The 21,665-nt window shown below is 55.9% G+C and overlaps 7 protein-coding genes across 7 annotated transcripts; 4 read left to right on the top strand and 3 right to left on the bottom strand.

The window, feature by feature from the left end:
- Positions 1-2,230: 2,230 nt before the first annotated feature.
- B0H64DRAFT_410235 (glycoside hydrolase family 31 protein) lies at positions 2,231-5,112 on the bottom strand. Its single transcript, XM_062804778.1, has one exon. The coding sequence runs from the start codon at positions 4,695-4,697 to the stop codon at positions 2,358-2,360; it is 2,340 nt and encodes a 779-aa protein (XP_062654782.1). The 5' UTR covers positions 4,698-5,112; the 3' UTR covers positions 2,231-2,357.
- A 417-nt stretch (positions 5,113-5,529) lies between these two features.
- B0H64DRAFT_45407 (uncharacterized protein) lies at positions 5,530-6,851 on the top strand. Its single transcript, XM_062807259.1, has 4 exons — positions 5,530-5,772; positions 5,824-5,897; positions 6,061-6,425; positions 6,485-6,851. The coding sequence occupies exons 1-4, from the start codon at positions 5,749-5,751 to the stop codon at positions 6,736-6,738; spliced, it is 717 nt and encodes a 238-aa protein (XP_062654781.1). The 5' UTR covers positions 5,530-5,748; the 3' UTR covers positions 6,739-6,851.
- A 1,334-nt stretch (positions 6,852-8,185) lies between these two features.
- B0H64DRAFT_45388 (aspartic peptidase domain-containing protein) lies at positions 8,186-9,909 on the bottom strand. The gene is made up of 2 exons (XM_062807252.1): positions 9,312-9,909; positions 8,186-9,242 (listed from the first exon to the last, which is right to left on the bottom strand). The coding sequence occupies exons 1-2, from the start codon at positions 9,745-9,747 to the stop codon at positions 8,197-8,199; spliced, it is 1,482 nt and encodes a 493-aa protein (XP_062654780.1). The 5' UTR covers positions 9,748-9,909; the 3' UTR covers positions 8,186-8,196.
- A 792-nt stretch (positions 9,910-10,701) lies between these two features.
- Positions 10,702-11,492, top strand: B0H64DRAFT_45395 (uncharacterized protein). Its single transcript, XM_062807254.1, has one exon. The coding sequence runs from the start codon at positions 10,892-10,894 to the stop codon at positions 11,417-11,419; it is 528 nt and encodes a 175-aa protein (XP_062654779.1). The 5' UTR covers positions 10,702-10,891; the 3' UTR covers positions 11,420-11,492.
- Positions 11,493-12,677: 1,185 nt separating this feature from the next.
- Positions 12,678-15,410, top strand: B0H64DRAFT_367315 (putative peptidase family-domain-containing protein). Its single transcript, XM_062801943.1, has 5 exons — positions 12,678-13,017; positions 13,099-13,836; positions 14,146-14,692; positions 14,843-15,024; positions 15,089-15,410. Exons 1-5 carry the CDS (start codon positions 12,742-12,744, stop codon positions 15,236-15,238), a joined length of 1,893 nt encoding a protein of 630 aa, XP_062654778.1. The 5' UTR covers positions 12,678-12,741; the 3' UTR covers positions 15,239-15,410.
- Positions 15,411-15,543: 133 nt separating this feature from the next.
- Positions 15,544-16,995, bottom strand: B0H64DRAFT_446496 (kinase-like domain-containing protein; the record flags this gene model as incomplete). The annotated part of the gene is made up of 5 exons (XM_062806917.1): positions 15,544-15,701; positions 15,771-15,924; positions 15,995-16,335; positions 16,398-16,726; positions 16,811-16,995. 5 exons carry the CDS (start codon positions 16,993-16,995, stop codon positions 15,544-15,546), a joined length of 1,167 nt encoding a protein of 388 aa, XP_062654777.1.
- Positions 16,996-18,156: 1,161 nt separating this feature from the next.
- Positions 18,157-20,051, top strand: B0H64DRAFT_450886 (uncharacterized protein; the record flags this gene model as incomplete). The annotated part of the gene is made up of 4 exons (XM_062807141.1): positions 18,157-18,859; positions 18,914-18,937; positions 19,011-19,567; positions 19,646-20,051. The coding sequence occupies exons 1-4, from the start codon at positions 18,554-18,556 to the stop codon at positions 20,049-20,051; spliced, it is 1,293 nt and encodes a 430-aa protein (XP_062654776.1). The 5' UTR covers positions 18,157-18,553.
- Between the last annotated feature and the right edge of the window lie 1,614 nt (positions 20,052-21,665).

Here is a 21,665-nt window from a genome sequence, read left to right as displayed (position 1 = left end):
AGTCCCGATCTTCTTCCTGGAGTTGGGCGTAGGTACCTAGGTACCTACCTATCGAAGCCCGAACTCCAAGTCCAGATGTCGAGGAAACTTCGAGTCTCAACTCGAGGAACAAATCGAAAACCATTGTCAAGTCCCAAAGAAACTGCATTTACTCCATTTCCTTTTCTTTTCCTCTTTTCCTGGTTTGATTTGCTTTTCTCGATTTAATTTTATATGTTCTTTTTGCTTGACTTCTTGCTTTCCTTTCGAGTTCGGCTCTTTTTGGCCAGATAGTGCCAACCTACAAAGCCAAGGGTCACTTATCAAGGATTGAGCCCCTCCATCCCTCTGCCGTGTACCCGTTATGGCTTCCAGCGCTTGATAATACCGACGGTGGGCTGAGCGTATGCGGTGGTCGCGATGCCTGGTCCGAAACGGGAGAAACAGGGTTCGAAGCACCTACGGTTGAGTCGGGGGCGGTGGTTTGGCTGATGGGAAATATGAACCCCTGTTTCTCGACTGCAACACTCCCCAACACATTTGACGCCGCGTCCAACTCGGTTGCTTGCGCCTCAACCTCCACAGGGACCAGTGGGCTGACGGTCACAACGGGGAGCTCCTCTCTTCTCACGCCTGCTCCGGTTGTCTGCGTCGTACCAAGTGTAGCATCCAGTTCGGGTTTCCTCATCGGTTGCGGTTCATTGTTGGATGTTCCCATGGTGCGATTGGCAACTTTGGCATGCCCACTCCGTCGATGTCTCCTAACATACCAGGTGATGGCCAGCGTTAGGAAAACAGCAAACACTACCGCCCCAACTGTGATCCCAACTAGTGCGGCCGTTGCGAGAGGAATTCCTTCACTCGGAACCGAACTTTTTGCCGGGACCGAAGATGTGGAGATGGGTGAACCGGAGCTCTGAAAGGATGTGGCGATGGGCGAACCAGAGGTCTGAAGCGTCGCCGCGGGCGACCAATCGCTGGGTTGCCACACTAACTCGACCGCGGCGACGAAGCTTATCGCACTACGTTGGGCCCGAGTTGTGATTGTCGAAGACAGCGGAATGAAGGAATCCGTTATGGTACTCCACGATGAACTGTCCCCAACCTGGAATGTCACTACTGTGGCTGACATCCATGTGACCGTTGAGGTGACCATGCTAGTTCCCACTGCCACCTCGCGGAATTCCTCGTTTCCGTCGGCTCCGCATGCCCAGTAGGAATAGGTCCCCTCGGTCACGGTTGAGAAACAATCTGGTTCGAAGATAGCCCCGGATGTCCAATTATCGACCCGGGCGTAGTTGAAACGGAAGCCCCTAGACACAAAATGATACCGAGTTAATCTCTCAGATGCAGGGAACATATGCTCGATAGGGAAACGGTAGGACGTGGGCTTACGTGGGACAGCAAAACGCGGCAGTCTCACCGTCTCTTAATCTTATCATCGCATCACGGGCTGCGGGCAAGTCACCCACATTCGCGGTGATCACCGTCGCCGTGGTCCAGCTGGCCGGGCACACCAACCCCGGCGAGTATATTGCGTAGGACTCCCACGTGCTATCACCAGGCATGCACGGTCTCGGGCCATGGCAGTCGGTGTAGTAAGGCTGGCACCTCTCGCCCTCGAACGACGCTGCGGCAAAGCATTTTTCGCATCCCGGTGATGGTATGAAGACTGTTGTCAGTGGTCCGAAATTGGTGCGGTCAGAAGACGTGTCTGAGGTCTGGGTAGGTGCTGGGAAGCTTCCTCCCTGCGTAGTAGCTGCGGCTGCGGTAATAGCCATGCTGTTGGGGACCGTGGTGGGGGAGAATGATGCCGAAGTTCACAGGATGGCCTCGGTCCTCCAAGGCGGCAACTGGAGGTTGGTGGTCTTGGGCTATATGTCGAGTCCAGCGGGCTGCAAGGGTACGTCAAGGCAACACGGGGTGATGGGGGTACAGGCAGCGTGCTTCACGTCCAACTATGACGCCGTGCTTACTCTATGATATGTGTGATATGTATTGTGCAACGCTTGGCCTTGTCTTGTTGGCCCTCATGAACCGTAACACAGTACAAGGCTCAAATCCAATGTGGCCTCCGGAGATCAGAAGGGCATGTCGTGCAAGCCCGGGTACCGGCTCGCTCAATATAATATCGTCTAAAGACTTTGCCGTTCGGCCCGACCAAGTGTCAATTCCGTTTCGGTAACCGACTTGACACAACGGCACTTGTCTAGGTAGCCTCGTTGGTCTTCTACCGCCATCTCTTCGAGAGGTCGAGTCACAATCGAACAAATGTTATTTTGGAAAGTGTGAGGTCTCGACGGTACAAGTTGGACTAAAAGGTCCCAGACGCATAACGATCATCATACTAACTGAAAAGACGATCTTGATAGCAGCCCCTATCCATCCACCCTCGCAAACACGGGCATGTACTCGAGTGGGCAGTTGACCTCAACGGTCTGACCCCCCTCAAGCTCCTCACCACCATCGACGGCTTTCCACTTAGGCCCGGCCGGGAGATACACCTTGAGCTTGTCCACTCCTGCCTGCATCACCGGGCAGCACAAGAACTTGGGCCCAAACATGTACTGTTCACCCGTCTCCCAGCAACGCGGGTCTTCGGGGAACTCGTAAAACAGCGGCCTCATCACCGGACTGCCTTTCTTGTGCGCCTCCTCCATGAGCTCCCGGGTATACGGGCGCATCCTCTCTCGAATCTCCATGTACACCTTGCAGATGTCGTACACCTTCTCCCCGTACGACCACACCTCATTTGGCGCGCCACTGAGGCAGGTCGCACCGCCCGTCGTGCCATGTTGCGGCTGGTGCGGCTCGCGGTCTCCATGCAAGCGAAACACGGGGCAGAAGGCACCCCACTGAAACCACCGCACGAACAGCTCCCTGAACGCCTCGTCGTTCGGGTCCCCACCGTGGAACCCGCCAATGTCAGTCGTCCACCACGGCAGGCCGGCGATACCCATGTGCAAGCCAGCCGCAAGCTGGTTCCGGAAGCTCGACCACGACGATGCGATGTCGCCGCTCCACACCAAGGCCCCGTACTTTTGGCTACCTGCCCAAGCACACCGTACGAGGTTGACGATCTCCTCGTGGCCCTCGTTCTTCAGACCCTCATAGAAGCCTCGCGAGTATTCAAGTGGGTAGATGTTGCCAATGCTCAGGTTAGAACCGCGATGGTAGGTGTAGTTGTCGAAGTCGTACGCCGAGTACTCTGGCTCGGCCTCGTCGAGCCAAAACACCTTGATACCCTTGGAGTAGTAGTTCTGCTTCACCTTGTCCCACACGTACTTCCGGGCTTCGGGGTTCGTAGCATCGAAGTGCACCGTCTCGCCCTGGAAGTCCATGGCTATCCGTAGACCACGGTTCACGCGAACCAACAGCCCGCGCTCCACCATCTCCTCCCAGTTCTCGGACCGCTTGTCAACAGTCGGCCATATCGACACCATCAACTCCACGTTCATCTCCTGCAGCTCCTTGACCATGGCGTCCGGATCGGGCCAGTACGTCGGGTCAAAACTCCAACTTCCCTGAAGGTCCCAATGAAAGTAGTCTGCTACTACGACGTCCAGCGGTAGCCCACGCCGCTTATACTCCCTCGCCACGTCCAGCAACTCCTCCTGCGTCTGATACCGCAACTTGCACTGCCAGAACCCTAACCCGTATTCGGGCATTCTTGGCACTGTCCCCGTGACCCCCGCATACGCCTCCACAATCTCAGCCGGCTTCTCCCCGGCCACCACCCAATAATCCAACACCGTCGTCGAATACGCCTCAAAACTCATCACATTCTTCCCCAGCACCGCCCTGCCCACACCGGGGTTATTCCACAACATCCCATACCCCAGCGACGACAACAAAAACGGCACGCTCGCCTGGGAATTCCGGTGCGCCAGCTCCAGATCGGCCCCCTTCAGATCGAACAGCGGCTGCTGGTACTGGCCCATGCCGAAGATCTTCTCGTTGGGGTCCACGCTCTCGAGCCGCAGCGTCAGGTGCGCCGCACCATCCCCGCCCAGCACGGGCTTGAACTCCCGCGCGGGGACGTTGAGCGCGCTGCACTTCGGGTCGCGCACGTCGACGCGCGTGCGCGTGTACTCCTCGAGCAGCAGCGCGCCCGTGTGCGTGTTGGTGAGCGTGAGCTTGCCGCGCGCCGAGACGGTCGCGCGGATGGCGCCGTGGGTGAGCGTGGCGCCGCTGGTGGTGGTGGTGGTGGGGGAGATGGTGATCTCGGGGGCGGTGGTGGGAGCGGGAGGGGGGAGGAGCGCCCAGTCCTCGGTCGGCATGCTGCGGAGGTGCGTGGCGCGGATGCGCAGGGCGTTGGGGCCCCATGGTTCGATCCAGAGCCTTTCGGCGTCGTAGGCGTAGATGAGGCGGTTGTCGTCTTGGAAGAACATTTGGGGTGGTCGGGGGGTGGTAACGATTTGGTGAGCGGGGTGGGTTGAGGGACGAAAGATCACTCTGCTCAGCTTGTGGCTTGTGGATGAGCGCTGTTTGAGGACAAGTCCGGGTTGCGCGGGATGGTGAGCCCGTGTTGACTTATGAGGTTGACTGATGACCAGGACGATGCATGTCGGGCGCAGATCCTCCGTGGATGGCTGCGGGACTGTGCCTAAGGAATGCCCCTCCCCCGCTCTACCCCGTCTTACACCGGGGCCGTGGAGCAAGAAGCGGGACCGGCGACGGAACAGCCCCTCGGAGTGGCTTGCTGCCGGACCCCGCATCTGAGTTGGCTGTCAACACAACTGCAGCTCGCGGCAACCAACTCCGAACGGCGCAGAATAATACCGTACAAGTACACACAGTGACACACCCACACGTTACACAAGAGATATGTACAACTGCGGATCGGCTCTGCTTGACGTCCTTCTGCAGCAGGATAAAGCTGGAACAAGAGACTTGATGTGGGATGTCAGAGGCGTTCTTCGCTACGAGTGGTGGACATCAGAAGCGCGCCAATCCCAAGTTCACTCATGCCCACATGTGTGCGCGGTGCAACAACACCTTGCCGTGCCAGTGCCCGTGATCGCTAATTACAAGACAAAGTGTATCAACTCTATTCGCAGGAGCCTTTTGCTCCCAGGCGTCTGTATTCATAGCTGTAATTTAGAAATTTCGCCGAATAAACCTTTTTCGCCCCATCAAACTGTTTTGACCTACCGCATCGTCAACCTCCTCTTTATTCTTTTAACCTTCTCCCCATTTTCATCTTATCCTTCTTCCTCTATTTCACGAGCTCTGTTCAACCAAACCCACTCTCCCTTGCCCGGTACAGTGGGGCGGTTGGGGAGCTGAAGGGGCTTGAAAAAAAAACAAGTTGGGAAAGTTTGACTTAAGGGAAGGAACCCTCAACATCCAACTTCCCTCAACACCCAACTTCCCTCAACACCCAACTTCCCTCAACACCCAACTTCCCTCAACACCCAACTTCCCTCAACACCCAACTTCCCTCAACACCCAACTTCCCTCAACACCCAACTTCCCTCAACACCCAACTTCCCTCAACACCCAACTTCCCTCAACACCCGACTTTCCTCAACACGCCGCATTTCCAAGCAGCCGCTTGATTTGATTGAAGCGCTCATTATCCGTTCAAATTGATTGATCCCGTTCAAAATACACCTGTTCATTCTTCAAGTCGTGCCCAGCTGCTCTTTCTCACGCGTGGCAAGCCGAGCTTGGAGGATGTCATTAACGACATCAATTGAAGATTGCGACGAGGAGGCCGCACCGACTGAGCCGCCTTGACGTTGCTCCTCCTCCGCCGCGACCTTGATGTCTTCGAGGACACTGTCGAAGGTGAGGCTCAAACGCAATTGATCTGGCGACTTGGGGCTGATATTGAACAAGCTTCTTCCTTCAAGCAAGGAAAGTTCGGCTTACCTCACAAGCTATCTCGCTTTTCTCAACCCTCTCTTCCTCCGGTAAGCCCCAACTCTCCCATCTTAAATCTTAGGTATCCTTCGTCCTCTATTTCGCACTACATCGCAAACCTCCTCACCATCTTCACTGTCCCCCATTCTTAATCAAACACACCCGATAGATCATCATCGAAAAGACCGAGCTAACGATGGCTGACCAAGAAAGAGACGCGGCCCCGATCGCACGGCTCATGGCCATAACGGCACCGCAGCGAGCCGACAGCGAGGAGGCGATCTGCCTCTTCCTAATGGAAGAGGCGACGCGCGTAATCCCACGCGACTTCTCTGCCTGGGCAAGACAGGAGATTGAACGTGCCATCCGCGGGCACGATATGCGGGTGACCTGCTCGAACCAGCGTACCTACCGGTACGGGTTCGATCTAAGACTCCGGGAGAGGCAAATTCCAAATTTCCTCTCCATCCATACGCTTCGGTGCATATACTTCAGGCCCATGCCGGTTATTCGCCGCCGGCTTCAGCGCGAAGCCCCCCAGCTCGTGTGGATGCTGGAGCCGGCGGTCATCTGGGACCGTCAGTTCTGTTCCGGGTATTCCTTAGAAAAGAACTTTGTTCGGGCTAACGATTATCAGAGACCGGCCGCCGAATTAAAAATCCCGGGAACCCCGACGACCCGTGGATTCCGTTGACACCCCGGACATGCCGCCGAACGTCCGCCGCCACGACCTCCCAAAATACAAACGGGAGCGACCCAACTATACGGTGCACCCCGACGGCACCATCACGCTCCAGCAGCCCTCAATCCTCCCTGGAGCCTTCCCCGCCACGCGGGACCAAATGCGTACCTGCGATGACCGCATCGAGCGGCTCGCGAACGGCTTGGTAACATACACCAGGCCCATGCGTCCAGAGCGGCTGGTTCGCGGGATTCTTGAAGCCAACCCGGCACCGCAAATCAACCGCGGACCGGAGAACGTTCAGCTTCGGTTCCGCCGACCAGAGCAAGACCCGGCCGCCCAAATGCATGCCGGCAGAGTGGCTAACTAGGACCAGCAGGGCCAAGCTGGTGGCCAAATGACGCAAGAGCAGAAGGGTTTGGGTACCTAGGTGAATGTCCGCAACATCACCATCACCCACTCCCGCATCTTTCTCTTTTTTCTCCTTTTTTATTATCTATTTCACAATTGTTCTTTCCTTTTCCTTCTGCTGTCCGTTTTTGTATTTTCTATTTCATAAGTTCTCTTCTTCTTTTGTTTTCCTTTTTTTGCTTTCTATTATTTTATAATTCTTCTTTCCTTTCCTCTTTTTTTTTTTTTTACTTTCTATTATCTTACTTTTCTTTTTCCCTCCTTTGTCTTTCTCCCCCCGTCTCTTTTTCTTTTTCTCTTTTCTTTCCTGTTTAAAGCTCTACGTGAGTTCTAGCAGCTGTGCACCCACTATTTCAACTTCGTGGGCGAGACTCTAGGTGAAGTCTACACCCAGCTGGGTGCTGTCACCGAAAGGCTCACACGATGGGCCTGGGTGGCAATTCCTGCTCTGTTTTGGGGGTATCTCTTTGGCGTCAGCATGCTTCCAGTCGCTGTCATGGGCAATGCCCCAGATGGTCGCTGCCATTGAATTGGGGCGTTGGCTACTGGGCGCTCTGACCAGAGGGAGGGTCCTGTTATTTTCCCGTTCTTCCGTTCAGTTCTTCCGCGTTGGCAGTCTTTGTAGTCAGAGGCTCTGGCCGTCTCAGGGGTTCAAGGGCAAGCGGGCAATTTTATTCTGTTTTAGCACTTGCAGAAGTGACTCTTTTTCGCGGTGGTTGTGACCGCAGCCATCTGCTCAGACGGGCGCGCCTTTGCGTAACGATTCAGAGGCCGTGGGACCTCCTGCAACAAAGGTTGCTTCCTGAGCCATCTTCTCCCTCATACGACATTGACATCACCGGAGTGGCGGCATGTGACCAGCCGTGGTGGTGTGTGTGATGTGGAGAAGTTGAGCACCGGCATGACGCATGAGCTGCAAGGTGGGATGGTTTGGAGTGGTAGACATCAGAAACGCGCCAATCCCAAGTTCACTCATGCCCACATATGTATAGACAACAACACCTTGTTGTGCAAGTCATCGCTAGAAGTTAAAGTGTATCGGCTCTATTTGTATGAGATTTTAGCTCCCGCGCGTTTATCCTCATGGCTACCCAAGCCGCAAACGGTCAGACATCTGCTCCAAACTCATCCAAGACAAAAACGCCGCATGTGCAAACCCAAATCCTCCGAATATGATTCAACTCGCTGTACATATCAACGCTCGCAGGCCATCTCACTAGGTATCAAGAACTGAAGCAACAACCAGCCCAACCGAACTAAATTACCCAAGCCAGTAGATTCACCACCGCCAACGCCACAGCCGCGCCTAGCCCAACCTCGACCCCCCTCCCGGCCGCATTCTCCCCTTGCGGGGTGCCCGTCGGCTGGAGCGTGCCGCCCGTGACGCTCGTCCCCCCGGGACCGCTCTGCGCCGGCCCAGGACCACCCTCCATGCCCGTCGGCAGCGTGCCCGTGAAAGTAGCCGGCGGCGGCCGCGTGCCCGTCACGTCGAGCGTATTCCCCTTGCCGGTCGGCGTCGGCAGCTCGGTGCACTCGCCCGTCGAGCTGGGCACCGCGTCCGCCCCGGACCCAATCGCGATCAGGTTGCTGCCGCAGTCGGCGGCCTGGGCGATGTGCAGGTTGCGGTTGTCCTGGTCGTAGACGACGTAGGCGGCGCGCAGGAAGGTGTCGCCCAGGATGGGCTCCGTGTCCTCGGGCGTCACGCCCAGGATGCAGAAGGGCCCGTTCTGCCAGATGAAGTCGTTGAGGGGGACCCGGATCGTCTTGCCCGCGAAGTAGAAGTCGATCGACCCGGCCATCTCGGTGTAGTCGCACGGCAGGATGTAGAAGCCCGACTCGCGGTCGTACAGCGCGTCGGGGAAGGACGCGGCCAGCGCCTGGTAGATGCGCGTCGGCAGGTGCGAGAGGGTCGCGCCCGTGTCGAGGAACACGGCCACCTCCAGCTCCTCGGACTGCACGATGGAGCCGTCGGGGAGGGTTAGGCCCACGCCCGTCATGGTGACGTAGTAGCGGTCCGCGCCGCTCGGGGTCTGGTCCTGGGGGATGATTGGAAGCTTGGCGAGCTCGCCGATGTATTTGCCTGTGTCGACGCCGCCGAAGATGATGGCGCCCGTTGGGTTGTCGACACCCCGCAGGTCGACACTAAAGGCGCGGCTCTTGATGAGGCCCTGGCCGACCATCGTGTCGAGGATGTAGGGGTACTCGTTGACGCCTTGGATGGGCGGGGACACCCCGAGGATGCCGAGCGGGATACTGTGGGACTCCATAGCGATGCCAATGATTTGGTTCTCGATCGTTGCAGCTACAATTCACGCGCAGACGTCAGCATGGCCGCCAGAGATGATTGTGTGGGCTCCATTGGAGGTCTTACATCCTATCGACACCGTCTCGTAGACATATTGGATTGTCGCATTTCCGATACCGTAGCGGAGGACATCGACGTTATCCGTGACATTCAGGGAGCTACTCTTTTCGTAGTCGAATTGCGCGAATTCGCGGCAGTCGGCTGGGAGGTTCGCTGTCTCACAGACAGGGTTGATCCACGTGTTTGGCGAACCCGTGTCGAGAATCAGAGTCAACGTCTGCGGGGGTGTCCCGATCTCGATCTCGACTCCATATCTTGTCCCGGACCTCTGGTTGAGCACCTCCACTTCGTTTTGTCGTGCCCGCAGATTCGGACCCGAACCGGCGATCGGTCGAACGGGGGACCGGATGATGCCGTCGCCTCGCGTGACGATCCGATTAGGCTCGGAAGCAGCGGCGGCCGCTGGCGTCAATAATGACGCGGCGAGAATTACCGGAAGCATGCTGGCCTCGTCCCGTCTCACCAGCGTCAATACTGGCGGGGAAAGGAAGTTAAAGATAAGGAAACGGGACAATCACCAGAGGGTGGAGGTCGAGGGTGAAGCGCGGACCATGCCAGCGCCGATTGCTGGGGGTGTCATGGTTTATACGGGGCAGTTTCCCGCGGCAGGGGTTCCGCCGTGGCACTGTGGTTGCTGTTCTCGGCCCAGGATCACCAGGCTTGGAGGAGCTGCGTCACCCTTACCGCTTTTGCCCAAGGCGGATGCGGCTGGGACTTGGCCCGGCGGGGGCTGGGTTGCTTCGGGAGATCATTGGGCGGCAGTTTGACAGAATGGGGACGTTGGAGATGAACCAGGGTCAACTGGGCCACGCACAATCAATGGTTTCACGTGGCGGAAGTCTCGGAGCAATGCGGAGGAGCAGGATGGGGCAGAGCCTCAACCTGTCGTGCCTGTCGAGCCTGTGGCCACTCACACAAAACCTCGCATTTTGGAGTTTCTTGGATTGGGGTTGCTTCGCCACGGCCAAGACTCCTCGGTCGCCGTAATGCGTGATGCCCAGTTTTTGCGTTGGGATGTTGGAGCTTGGCAAATGCGTGGTGCTGAGAAATGAAGCTCGGCGCTTTTGTCACCAGGATTTTTGGTTGCGCATGAATGGGGACCATGTTCAACGGCCGAAAGCAGCCCAGCAACAAACAGGCAAACACTGTGCCTGGCGGGCGTGCCTGGGGTGGGTGCCTGGGTTCATCAGATGAACCGGTCCCCATCCCTCCACAACCTCGCTAAATATTACATTTCGGGGAAGGTGGCGCCCAGGTCTGACGATGCGTGTCTCAAAACTTCAACCGACACGCCGTTTTGATCTTCAACACCAGCGAGCGGTTGGAATGACGGCCTGGGATATCCACTTTGAATTGAGCTTATTTCAACCTCATGGTCATCGATGCAAGATGCTGGTTATTTTCCCATGTACCTCAAGGTACCCACCTCCCTGAGGTACCTACCTCCCTACGGCACTTTTCCATTTCTTGCAACTGGAGTCGCCGAATGATTTTCTGCCGAGAGTGATGAGAAACCTGCTGCCTCGCAACTGAGGCGGCGACACATCTCCGGTTCCTGACCGGCGAATATTTGACGAACTTGGTTCATGCCTCTTTTTTCATCATGTTCCGCCCTAGATTCAGTCGCCCACCCCCGCCCAGCGGCAAATAAACCCTTTGCTTTAATGGGTTCCTCCCAATCGACCGCCGGCCTTGCCACCAGCACTCACGATAGGACCGAACGAACCGGCAGCCCCCCTATTTCGATCACCGAAGGCTACGCCGAAAAGCTCAACCTCCCGGTCTGCTTCAGGCCCCGCGCAGGCGCTGCCGTTCATGGCTTCCCTAGCACAGCAGGCGTGTATACACTTTCTTGCTCAGGCATGGAGCTTGTCTTTCTCGGCCTTGACCAGTTTGAGACCGCCCTACCATCGTGCGGGCCGGCCGAGGACGATGCACATTTGCGCCAAAATGCGACTCCTCGGGGCCGAATAGTGGCCAAGCTTGGACGCCTACGACACGACATGGTGGCACGACTTCCTCCAGCGAGAACAAGGCCCGGTCGAGTCAGTACGCTTCATTGGAGCTACGTCCCAGGGTGGCTTTTGGGCTCTAGAGACATGAGAGGACGATAGTTCCAGCAGGCAACTGGGAAGAATAAACAACGCCAGGGACATGGAGAAAGAGTGCAGGCAGATCGAGAGGTTCGGCCGTACCTTCTACGCTGATCCAAGCGAGTGCCCTCTTCTCGATTATGCTTGCCGATAGCGACGGTGAGAATCAAAAGATCGCGCGCAGTCCCATGGCAGAACTTGGATTCTCCCAAATAACAACGGCTATGAACGGCGAGGAAGCGCTGGACTTCCTGTTGGCAACTGCAGAGCACAACACGCAACGAAAACCAAGCATCATCTTCGTGCCCCCGAAACTGATCCCAATCGGCGGCCGCTTGCACCAATCCCTTTTTCGAAGTAGTTTCTGCATTCCTTCCAAAATTGGTCAATGGTAGCTAAAATCAAGGTTTGAAGGCACTTGATGCCCCTCGACGAGAGTGGGCGAAGAGCCTTCGATCGGTGGAACCGCAGGCTCGGGCAGTGCCCGTCCGCAGTTCACGGACGATGGCGTCTTGAAATGAAGGTTGAGCTCGGAGATCTGGGGGACAAGTCCAGCCCCCCTGAAACCATTCCCTCATGGCACAAGTGAGGGGGGTGGCAACCGGGGGTGAACTAACACATTCAGATATTTTCCAAAATCGGAATAATGGAAGTGAGCGCCCTGCGGTTGCGGTTTCACGTGGTTCATTTGTGAGCAACGACGTTCAAAAAACGGAGCAATTCGGTCGACTAGTCCCGCGATCGCAACATCTCGGACTTCATGCGGCTCGCTTGAAATCAAGAACGCATTGAGTGTCCATTCAGGGGTATGGAACCCTTGACTTCGGCCATTGATCTCGCCGTGAAGAGAAGCATGAATGGGACCATGGAGCCTAGCAACGCCGTGATTATTCCATGGAACCTTTAATTGACGATTCAGGCTATCCCATAATTTGACATCAGGTCGGCTGGTTCCATGGTCCCTCGCTTGTGGGTTCAAGACTTCGATCATGGAAGGTAGGTGAGGTTGTTGACGATACGAAGTGCAGGGGTGTGTGGTGTTCTGGACTCCGCTCCAAAAGGCCTTTAGCCAGGCACCAGTACCCCACAATGGCCCAGGGCCCACTGCCTGCCTGCTTGCCAAGCAAACGCACCAAAAGCCAAGGGAAACGACTGCTAACAGGCTTTGGAGGTGACTGTACGGTAAGCTGTTAAGCCTTCAGCCCCTGAATCTTGTTGTCGTCGAGACGTTCGAATATTTAAAGACGGACAGTTGCCCTCCTCGTCGCCGCCATCATGAGAAAATATTGCATCTCGTCCTTCTATCCAACCCTCTCAAATTCTTCTGGGGCTCCAAATTCACCATGATCCAACTTGACAACTTCCCAACCGGCGAGGACGGCTCTGAAGTCACCGAGGTGTACCAACGATGCGTTCTCGTGTCTGGCAGGTGTAACACCAAGTCCGCCCAGGCGCAGAATGATAGTCATGTCCTCGTTGAAACGAGTGACGGATTTGACAAAACCTTGTTTCCCGAACAACGATGGCCCATGTGTCATGGCCACTTCAAGGCCCTTTTGCTGCTCTCGCCCGGCCTCAACAAGATCTCCATCACAGCCGAAGATGCGGTTCGCACAGAGGTACAGTGACCTTCATCCGGTGTCAAGCATCATCTTCTCACAAATATGCAGCTATCCATCCGCTACGTGCCGCTTCTCCAGACGCCACCTCTGCACCTGGCCATCATGATTGCCAAAGACTCTCCCCTCCTCATCGACTGCCCTCCCGTAAAGTTCGGCGGCCTTTCCAGTGCCCACTCCAGTCTCGACGCCGCCATCGCCAAGTTCCGCATGTCGGCCTACATGTGGCAAGCTCTCACAGCCGAGGACCTCCGTGCCCAAGGCCTGGGGCGCCGCTCGTTCCGTCTCGAGGAAGAATGGTCCACCGACACGCTCAGCCAACGCTCCCAACAAACCCCAACCGCAGGCACCGTCCCCAAAGTGCACCTCATCCGCACCGAAAAAACGGTCGCCGAGCTGCGCGACGCCAACCTCGCCCAGCAAAACCCCCAGGCCCGCAGGCCCGACGACCTGCACACCATCTTCACCAACGCGCTCCTCGCCCACGGCGGGCCCTTCACCACGCAGAACCGGCCCATCGTCGCCGGCCTGATCCTCGACTCCCACTACGACGCGGCCGGCAGCGCCAGCCCCACCACCGACTCCAACAACAAGCCGCTGATCCTCGCCCACGCCGCGCTCGGCAGCCACGACCCGCGCGGCCTGTCGCTGGGCATGTTCGGCAGCCACCTGACCTACGCCTGGCCGCGCTTCCTCGACGAGGTGCCCGCCTGCCTGCTGGACCGGGCCGCGCCCGGCGACACGGTCGGCAACGACAACGGCCAGTGCAACGCCCTGTGGCAGGCGTGCGCCGTCGGCCAGGGCGCCTTCTTGCACGAGGTCGGGCACGCGCTGGGCGCGCCGCACTCCGAGGGCATTATGCTGCGCGGGTATTTCCCGGACTGGCCCAGGGCGTTTCTGGGTGGCGTGCGCTTGCAGATGGGCGGCGGGGAGAGGTTGTACGAGGTGCTGCGCGAGGAGGGGCATCAGGCTCGCTGGGCGGTCAGTGATGCGCTGAAGTTTCGGGTGTTGCGGCATTTCTGGATTCCTGGGGATGTGCAGCTGTCTGAGGCGGCGCCGTCAGTGGGTGTTGGGGAGAGCGAGGAGGACGGGGTGGAGGGTGGTATGTTTGTGGAGGTGAAGTGCGAGGCGGGGATTGCGAAGATGGTCTTTTTTGAAGAAGGGAAGGAAGAGTATCGAGATGAAGAGACGGCTTCCGTTTCCAACCCGGTTAAGTCCGTCCGCTACTCGCACGCGGAGCTCAAGAGTCGGTTCGGTTCCGGCACCCTCAAGTTGGAAATCACCGGCATGAACGGCAAGCAGCACTCCGTCGGTAACATCTGGAAATTGTTCCGGAGCAGGACCAGCGTTTTGGTGCCGGGTACCAACATCCGACTTTTGAAGCAATGCGTCAGCGGCGACAGTTCAGGAGACGACGATTCGAACAGTTGGACATGGGCGGTCATGTTGAAGAAGCGAGACAGCAAGGGCAACCTGGTGGCTGCGTCGAAGATTGATATTCGTGTCGGGTGTGGTTTGGACGGCGCAGTGGTCTACTACGCAGATGGGACCAAGATCCCTTGTGGACCTCGCGGTCGGGACGGAAACGACCCATCGATGGGTGGCCACCAAGCGAGGAAGCTGGCGCTTCCCCGGAACGTCGAGATTTCCAAGGTCGCAGTTACACGACAAGGCAGTTACTCGCTGGATGGCTTGCGAATGTGGCTTTCGAATGGCAAGGCCATGGGGGCGCTTAACTGCCTCCACGACAGCTCAAGCGTCGAGACGCTAGGCAAGTTGCTCCATGAACCCGCGAACGACCGGATGGGATACTAACAAAATGCAGTTCCGCCTCTGAACCACAAGATCATCGGGTTCCATGGAATCAGCGGTAAATGGGGGATGTGTTCCAGCTTCGGCATCGTGACCGCTCCACGAGATGCGGACCTCCCTGACTCAGTCTACGACATGGAGGAACTCCAGAATAACCCGGATCAAGACCAACACCGAAACAAGAAGCGCCGTGTGGTACGTTGTTATTTCCTCTCCAATACCTTGATACCGACCTTAGCAGACATTGACACATCTCTAGCATGAGGAAAAGGAGGACTCGGACGACGAACACATGAGCAACTCCGATCAGTGTGACAAAGACACTGACAATTCATGTGGCTCGGAGGACGAGGACCATGGTTATGATGATGGCTCGGACTCCGAAATGGAGAAAATATACCGGAACTGACTGCTGCCAGTTGCTGGTGGTCTGCCAGACGCTTGAACAAGAACATTCTATCCGATCTTTATTCTGGGGAGGCGGGATGGTGGAAACCGCGGCAACTCATCGCCGCCTGGATCGGATAAGCAAACCAACAGATGAATAGCTGAAGTTTGGCTCTTGAATGCTTGTAATGTACGAATATCTATCAGGTATCAATGTTATTCTCAACTGGTGGTTGAAGGTGGCCGGCCGCTCAAACCTGGTTGACATCCCAAAAGAAAAAAAAGAAAAAAAAAAAAGAAAAAAAAAGAAAAAGATGAATGTCGACCTCAGCTATTCAGCATTCCTAGCGCCTGCTCCGCCGAAATGCGCGTCTCTGGCTGGAACCGCATCAGCCCCTGAATAATGGGCAGAAGGCGTCGCAGGCTCGGGTCCTTGACTCCCGTCCTGAATTTTACCTCGAGCTTTGACGGTCCTTTCCACTGACCTGTAGCAGTTTTATGTTAAACGAGTCCAATCTATGCATTGTGGATCGAAGGGGGAACCATGATCTTACGTAGTAAGTCCTTTCCAGCGCTCTGTCTCCGGGCTTCCCACTGACGTCGCCATGCCACTGGCAAGTCCTCCACAAAATGTATCATCTGCGCTACCACAATGTCTACATCCCCAAGAGACTGGAAGGGCCTGGTACCGAACACTAGGGTGTATATCTGTGCGGTTATATTAGACATACGGCCTTCGCATCTCGGTCCATGACTCGTATGAATGGGGTCGTCTTACCAAGCATCCCGCTCGCCAGAGGTCGACCCTGTAGTCAAATCTCCCGGTAAATATCTTTTCGGGCACCTCCAGTCCAGGCGGTTCCGCAAGCTGGTGGGGTTCAGCGCCGTGAGCGAATGCCTCGCCGAAATCAATGAGACGGACATCCTCCTTGTCCTCGTCAACCCACATGTCCCAGCCAGACTTTTGGACCAGTTGCCGGGGCATTGAAGGGTGGAGCGGCTTCCGGTCGCAGCGAACAAGTTGCTCAGTAACTGGGGCCCCAATGACATCAAACATCTTTTTGGCTGACAGCTTGCGGAGCTTGTGAGCAGTGAAAGCCAAGTTTGCTCCGCTGATATCTGCCAGAACCACTGTCAGCACGATTATATTTTTAGGGTAGGAATGCCGCAAGAAAACGAACCTCTGTGCGCATAGCCCGCTCCGTGCATAGCTGCAAGGGCTTGTAAGAGCTGCCCCGTGATTTTCAGGATCGTCGCGGGTTTGAGGTAGTCTTCTTCGTCGGGGTCTTCATCGTCCCGGTAGTCACTGATTACGTGGTCAAGCGTAGGCCCGAGGAGGTCGAAGACGAGACATGCATGTCTCCCGTTAGGTCCCTGATGAACGAAGGAGTCGAGTAGCTCGACGACGTGTCCTACACGAGCGTCCTTCAACCTCTTAAGAACGGCCAACTCTCGAGAAGACTCGGTGCTCGTAGCTATCGCAATCTTTAGGGAAACCCATCGTTTGAGTCTGTAAGGGAGCCACGGAACGTCAGTACACCCCCCGAACTGTTTCTTGCGCACAAGGTACAGCTTGCCAGCAGCAGGTACATACGATTGGTCGATTGCGAGCCAGGCAGTCGAGAAGCCGCCGTGGCCCAGCTTATGGTACACTTTGTAACGGCCGGATTTGAATGTGTCGCCAAGCGTGACGGGATGATAGCCACCTGGGCGGTAGCGACTCATTCTCTCCTGGGTGTAGAGAAGATTTGATTCCACGAACTGGTCGAGATCGTCCATGGCGGAGAATAATCGATGGAAGTGAGAAAGACGGTGCCGATAGCAAAGGCGGTGATGGAAGACCTTCAAGTCGAGCGTTGGATTTAGATGCGATGGCCTGAATGGGATGCGGGTGAGCTCGCTGACGGGCGTCATCCAGCCTTTTGAGCCTTTTCTGTATGTGTCGGTGATGGCGGGGAGGATTGCTTTGGGATCACAAGGAACAGTACCTCAGCCATAAAACAGGACGAGCCAACAACGGGGATCACGTGGCTGCATGATAAGCTGATCTCCAGCCCGAGCTTTGGCATCAGGTCCGAGAGAATCTACTAGCCGGGCGGTAGTTTAGTAAAGCATATAAAAAGTAGAAGCGTGGAATGGGAAGAGGGGAGGTATAGACAAAATATACTTGGTGTTATATAAGGTAATATAAATTTCGTATAAGGGGAGGGAAGTAATAGCGCCGTTTCTACCCTTTCTTTCTCTCCAGTAAACTTACCGAAACTTTAACAAACAATAGAAATTAGCAACAGAGCAGCGTATTATCCCAAGCTTTATATCGAGATTAGGTTTAGGTTGGGGAAGCCTAGAAGATGGGAGAGAAGACATACTCGGTCCAGGCTTCCCATATTCCATCGCGCTCCGCCTTCGTATCCGGAGCAACGAAGAAGGGCTTCTCATTACCCTCACGTTCTCCTCGATAGCACTGATTGTGAAGCCTGGAAAAGCGCATTGACGCTTGCCCGGTCCGCCCCGGAGAAGCCCGACTGTCGTTATACCATCATAGTGAGTTGAGAAGTGCGTTAAAGGTAGCAAGAACGACGAGCAGGTAAAGAAGGGAGTTCTAGAGTTTGGGGGGAAGAGGAGAGAGGAGAGAGGCCACAACAGCATAACCGAGCCAGGCCAGCAAGGCCAGCACCAAGCCTCGAGGGTTGGGCAAAGTTTTGGGCAAGGCGTTGGCCCATCCTTGCCGAGTCATCAATTGCAGTTGTGCGAAAGTCGAGAATTTGCATCAAGTGTGGAACTTGCCCTGCGGTAATCCGAATATTTGGGAACTCTGCGCTCAGATGAAGACCGACTGGCCGAGACAGGAAGGAGCGGCGAGAGGGCCTGGGAGGTGATTGGCAAGGAGCAGCGGGGCCGTCGTTAAATCCAAACTGCTTCGTTCAGACCCTTCCGAATTCCTCGTTCTTTCCAGTTCCGTCTCATCTCTCGCGCTCGCGCCAGGGCTGGGCTCAAAACCTCCCTCCTTCTCCCGGTCCCGCACAATTCTTTACTCCTCCGCCCACAAACTTCTTCTTCTCAATCCACACACTCTTTTCACAACCCCGCGGAGTAAGCCTACCATCTCGGCGCGCACCGGCGGACACAATTCTCACAAGGCGAGTGCCTGGTATCAAGAGCCAATCTTGATCAGCAGCAACTCACTCGGTCGGCACTAGATCTAGGTGAAGAATCCCCGTCTTTCGTTCATTTGCCGCCACTCAATTATCACGAGACAAAGATCCCTCAAGCCCCTAACACCTACCACTGACTCAAACTCACCCAATACCGTCATTTACCTTGTCCTTCGTTCACGATGACCGCTCACAATAGCACGGGGATGATGCGAGTCTTCCTTGTCCAGACGGCCCAGGGACTGAACCCCTCATCGGGCGGCTACAAGGCGAACGTCAACCTCCTCCGCACCCTCAGCAACCAGGGCCACGCCACTGCCCAAATCTGTTACGCGATCGAGGATGAAATCCACCACTACGCCAGGCGTGCCGAGCTCAACGGCATCAAGCCCAACGTCACTAAGACCGCCCTGTCCGTTGTCGACCCTGCCGGCGAGGCTCACAAACTGGTTATCAAGACGTTCACTGACGAGTACAATGTTCACAATGTGACCTTTTCTCGCGTTCAATTCAACGAGGCCTACCCGATCCGGGCGTTCTAGGAAGACACCCGCGACTACTTGGAGGTAAGGCACATCTTGACTCCTTTCATTCCCTCTCCTTTCCTTCTTTAAATTCTTTGGACTAATGCTTCCACAGCGTGACGTATTGACCAAGCGAATGGCGTCCCTTGTGAAGCTCTTCTCTGACCACATCACCGAGTTCCAGCCGACTCATGTCATCTTCAACGACCCGGTCACCATGAAGATCTCGGCATTGCACCCCAACCGCAGCACGTTCAAGCGCATCGACATCATTCACACGGCTGAACAGCTTCCCTTTGGCCCCTTTGTTGCCGGTGTTGACGGCCACTGTCTCTCTCCCACCGTTGAGAATCGCATGCTCCGCGAGCTTGATGGAATCTGGACCGTCTCAAAGGCTGTCAAAGACTACGCTTGGAACCACGGCCGGCTGATGACCACATTCCTTGTCCACCCTCCCATGACGTATCTGGATACGGTGACGGGAGGCATGCCTGTTATCCGCAACAACATTGACAAGGAAGAAATCGGCATGGTCAACCCCTGCCCCCACAAGGGCCTTCCGATCCTCGTTGCTCTTGCTACCAAGTTTCCTCACCTCAACTTTGTCACCTGGAAGAGCTGGGGTTCCCAACCCGCCCACATCGCGCAGCTCCAGGCGCTCCCCAATGTGACGTGCGTCTTTGCGTCCCCACCCACAAACCAGCATTCTTCATCTGTGCTAGAAATATGCTAACAAGTCATCCCTGCTAGGATTGAGCCCACCACTAGAAACACAGACGAGATTTGGGACCGCATCAAGGTCCTCCTGGCTCCCTCTTTGTGGTATGAGGCCTGGGGCGTCGTTGTGACTGAGGCCCAGCTGCGTGGAATTCCTGTCATTGCGTCCAACGCTGGTGGTCTCCCCGAGGCCAAGATTGGCCTTCCCTATTGCATCCCAGTCAAGGAGGTCACGGGCCGACGCCATGCCAACGGCGACTATGTGGTTCCCACTCAGGATATCACCCCGTGGGAGAAGGCTCTCGAGAAGGTCATGGCCGACAGGGAGGAGTACCAGGCTCTGCAGACTCTCACTGCCACCAAGTCCAGCGAGTGGCTCCGTGGTCTGTGCCCTCGTGCCCACGAGAAGTGGCTCCTCTCGATGATGGAGCAGAAGTAGGCATAGGCCGACCAACGCCTTGGCCCTCCTTTGCCTCTTTTTCTACAACCTTGGCCCAGCTAGCCTGACGTGGCTCCTTGTGCATACTGGTCGTTAGGGCAGAGCCCTCTGGAGCACCACAGATAGCAGTACACAAAATGCTACATATCACGTCACATTGCGGCCCGAATGTGTGTTTGTTTGACGCGTGAATCCCTGTTGGCACCTCGGCCTCTTCACGGCACAATGCCCAGGCTTTTTGATTGCCCTCAATGACCGGTCATTCTGTGAGAGCTGGAAAGGTTTCCTTGAAGGGAAAGTAAGTAATCTTAAAACTCTCATTCACAGCCCGAAATCATGAGCCGTTGTTTGCCAGAGCCTAGTTGTGCCAGCCCGATTTACAGTCGCATCTAAATGCTTTGGAAATGAAGTTCAAATGAAGAGCTTAAACATGGGGTGCAACAGTCCCTCAGGCACTTCAACCAAGGAAAGAAAACGGAATTGATTTAAACCGGTCGAGTGGCGAGTGCAGGATAGTAAGACGCGTAGTCCGTCAGACGATGGTTCAACTGCGAGCTCAAGCTTCAGGGGCTCTTGTTTACTTTCCACCCAAGGTCGGAATTCCTTTTTCTTTTTGAGGGAGGGCGGCAATGTGACTATTTCAATCACCACTGAGCTCCAGATATTGCATGCTCTATCATGTTCTCACCTTGGGGCCGCTTTCGGTCGCTGCTGCCGCTCTCGGGGATATATCTTTGCCTGCCGCTTGCCTCGGGGCGGTCACCGAATAAGGAGCGGAGAGATCTGACCGCTGGACATGTGCCATGGTGGATATGGATGAGGATGAGCTCCGGGCCGCTTGTGGAAAGCGGACTTGCCGCGTTGATGAACGGAGAAATCTCCTGTGTCTTGTTTTGGCGGCACTGGAGACCTGTGAGGCTGTGACCCCTTGCATCGCGTGGTTCTTGGTGTTGCGGCTTTTCAGCTCGGAATACTGGAAGTGCCCAAGCCAAGATCCTTCAGGGCAACCCAGTCTTCGTCCTGTCACTCGGGAGATGTACAGATGTGCAGTCATACACCTTGTTGATTGGTGGGAGTGGCGGAGCAGCAGTTGACGGAGACAAGGAGGATGATGCATGAAACTTAGCGGCTGGAGATAGGGGGTCGTCTTGGATTAATCTGTCTCCACAGTCTTTCAGAAACAAGACTGAGAAGCGGTCCAATCAACTTGGTCGGCGCATTCCGGGCGATCCACGGCCCGCCCGAATCCAATGGAACACTGTCAGGCGCCGGCATGTCCCTTGCATTCGAATCCCGAATCACTCTTTCAACCCCAGACATGGTCGCAGGTGAGCCAACACTCCCTCAGCTCGCGCACTTGGCGCGGTCAACGCACAGCATTGAAACGCTCCTTGCAATTATTAGGCGAGTCGCCGAGAGAAAGGAGACTGGACCGTGGGGCGGCGGTGGAGAGTTCAAGTGGAGAGTTCTGCGATACCTATTCGAAGAAGCTCTCCATTGTGGAGTTCAGGTCCCAAGCGAGCAAGCAGCTGTGACTTTCAGGAAAGCAAGAGGTGTTGTTGCCTTGATGAATCTCAATAACAAAGTTCCGAGTCGGACACTCGAGATTGTACG

This window comes from Chaetomium fimeti (assembly GCF_033439085.1).
Source record: "Chaetomium fimeti strain CBS 168.71 chromosome Unknown B0H64scaffold_10, whole genome shotgun sequence".
Lineage (NCBI taxonomy): Eukaryota > Fungi > Ascomycota > Sordariomycetes > Sordariales > Chaetomiaceae > Chaetomium > Chaetomium fimeti.
The sequence above is the reverse complement of the archived record's forward strand: the minus strand, read 5'-3'. Positions and strand labels throughout refer to the sequence as shown.

Excerpts from the sequence above, each read along its gene's own strand:
- B0H64DRAFT_410235 (XM_062804778.1), bottom strand. The coding sequence starts at position 4,697 with ATGCGGGGTCCGGCAGCAAGCCACTCCGAGGGGCTGTTCCGTCGCCGG.
- B0H64DRAFT_45407 (XM_062807259.1), top strand. The coding sequence starts at position 5,749 with ATGTCTTCGAGGACACTGTCGAAG. Across the intron at positions 5,898-6,060 it reads CTCAACCCTCTCTTCCTCCG|AGACGCGGCCCCGATCGCAC; the intron begins GTAAGCCCCAAC and ends TGACCAAGAAAG. Across the intron at positions 6,426-6,484 it reads GCCGGCGGTCATCTGGGACC|AGACCGGCCGCCGAATTAAA; the intron begins GTCAGTTCTGTT and ends AACGATTATCAG.
- B0H64DRAFT_45388 (XM_062807252.1), bottom strand. The coding sequence starts at position 9,747 with ATGCTTCCGGTAATTCTCGCCGCGTCATTATTGACGCCAGCGGCCGCC. Across the intron at positions 9,243-9,311 it reads CGAGACGGTGTCGATAGGAT|CTGCAACGATCGAGAACCAA; the intron begins GTAAGACCTCCA and ends CGTGAATTGTAG.
- B0H64DRAFT_45395 (XM_062807254.1), top strand. The coding sequence starts at position 10,892 with ATGCCTCTTTTTTCATCATGTTCCGCCCTAGATTCAGTCGCCCACCCC.
- B0H64DRAFT_367315 (XM_062801943.1), top strand. The coding sequence starts at position 12,742 with ATGATCCAACTTGACAACTTCCCAACCGGCGAGGACGGCTCTGAAGTC. Across the intron at positions 13,837-14,145 it reads AGGGCGCCTTCTTGCACGAG|GCGGGGATTGCGAAGATGGT; the intron begins GTCGGGCACGCG and ends GTGAAGTGCGAG. Across the intron at positions 15,025-15,088 it reads GAAACAAGAAGCGCCGTGTG|CATGAGGAAAAGGAGGACTC; the intron begins GTACGTTGTTAT and ends ACACATCTCTAG.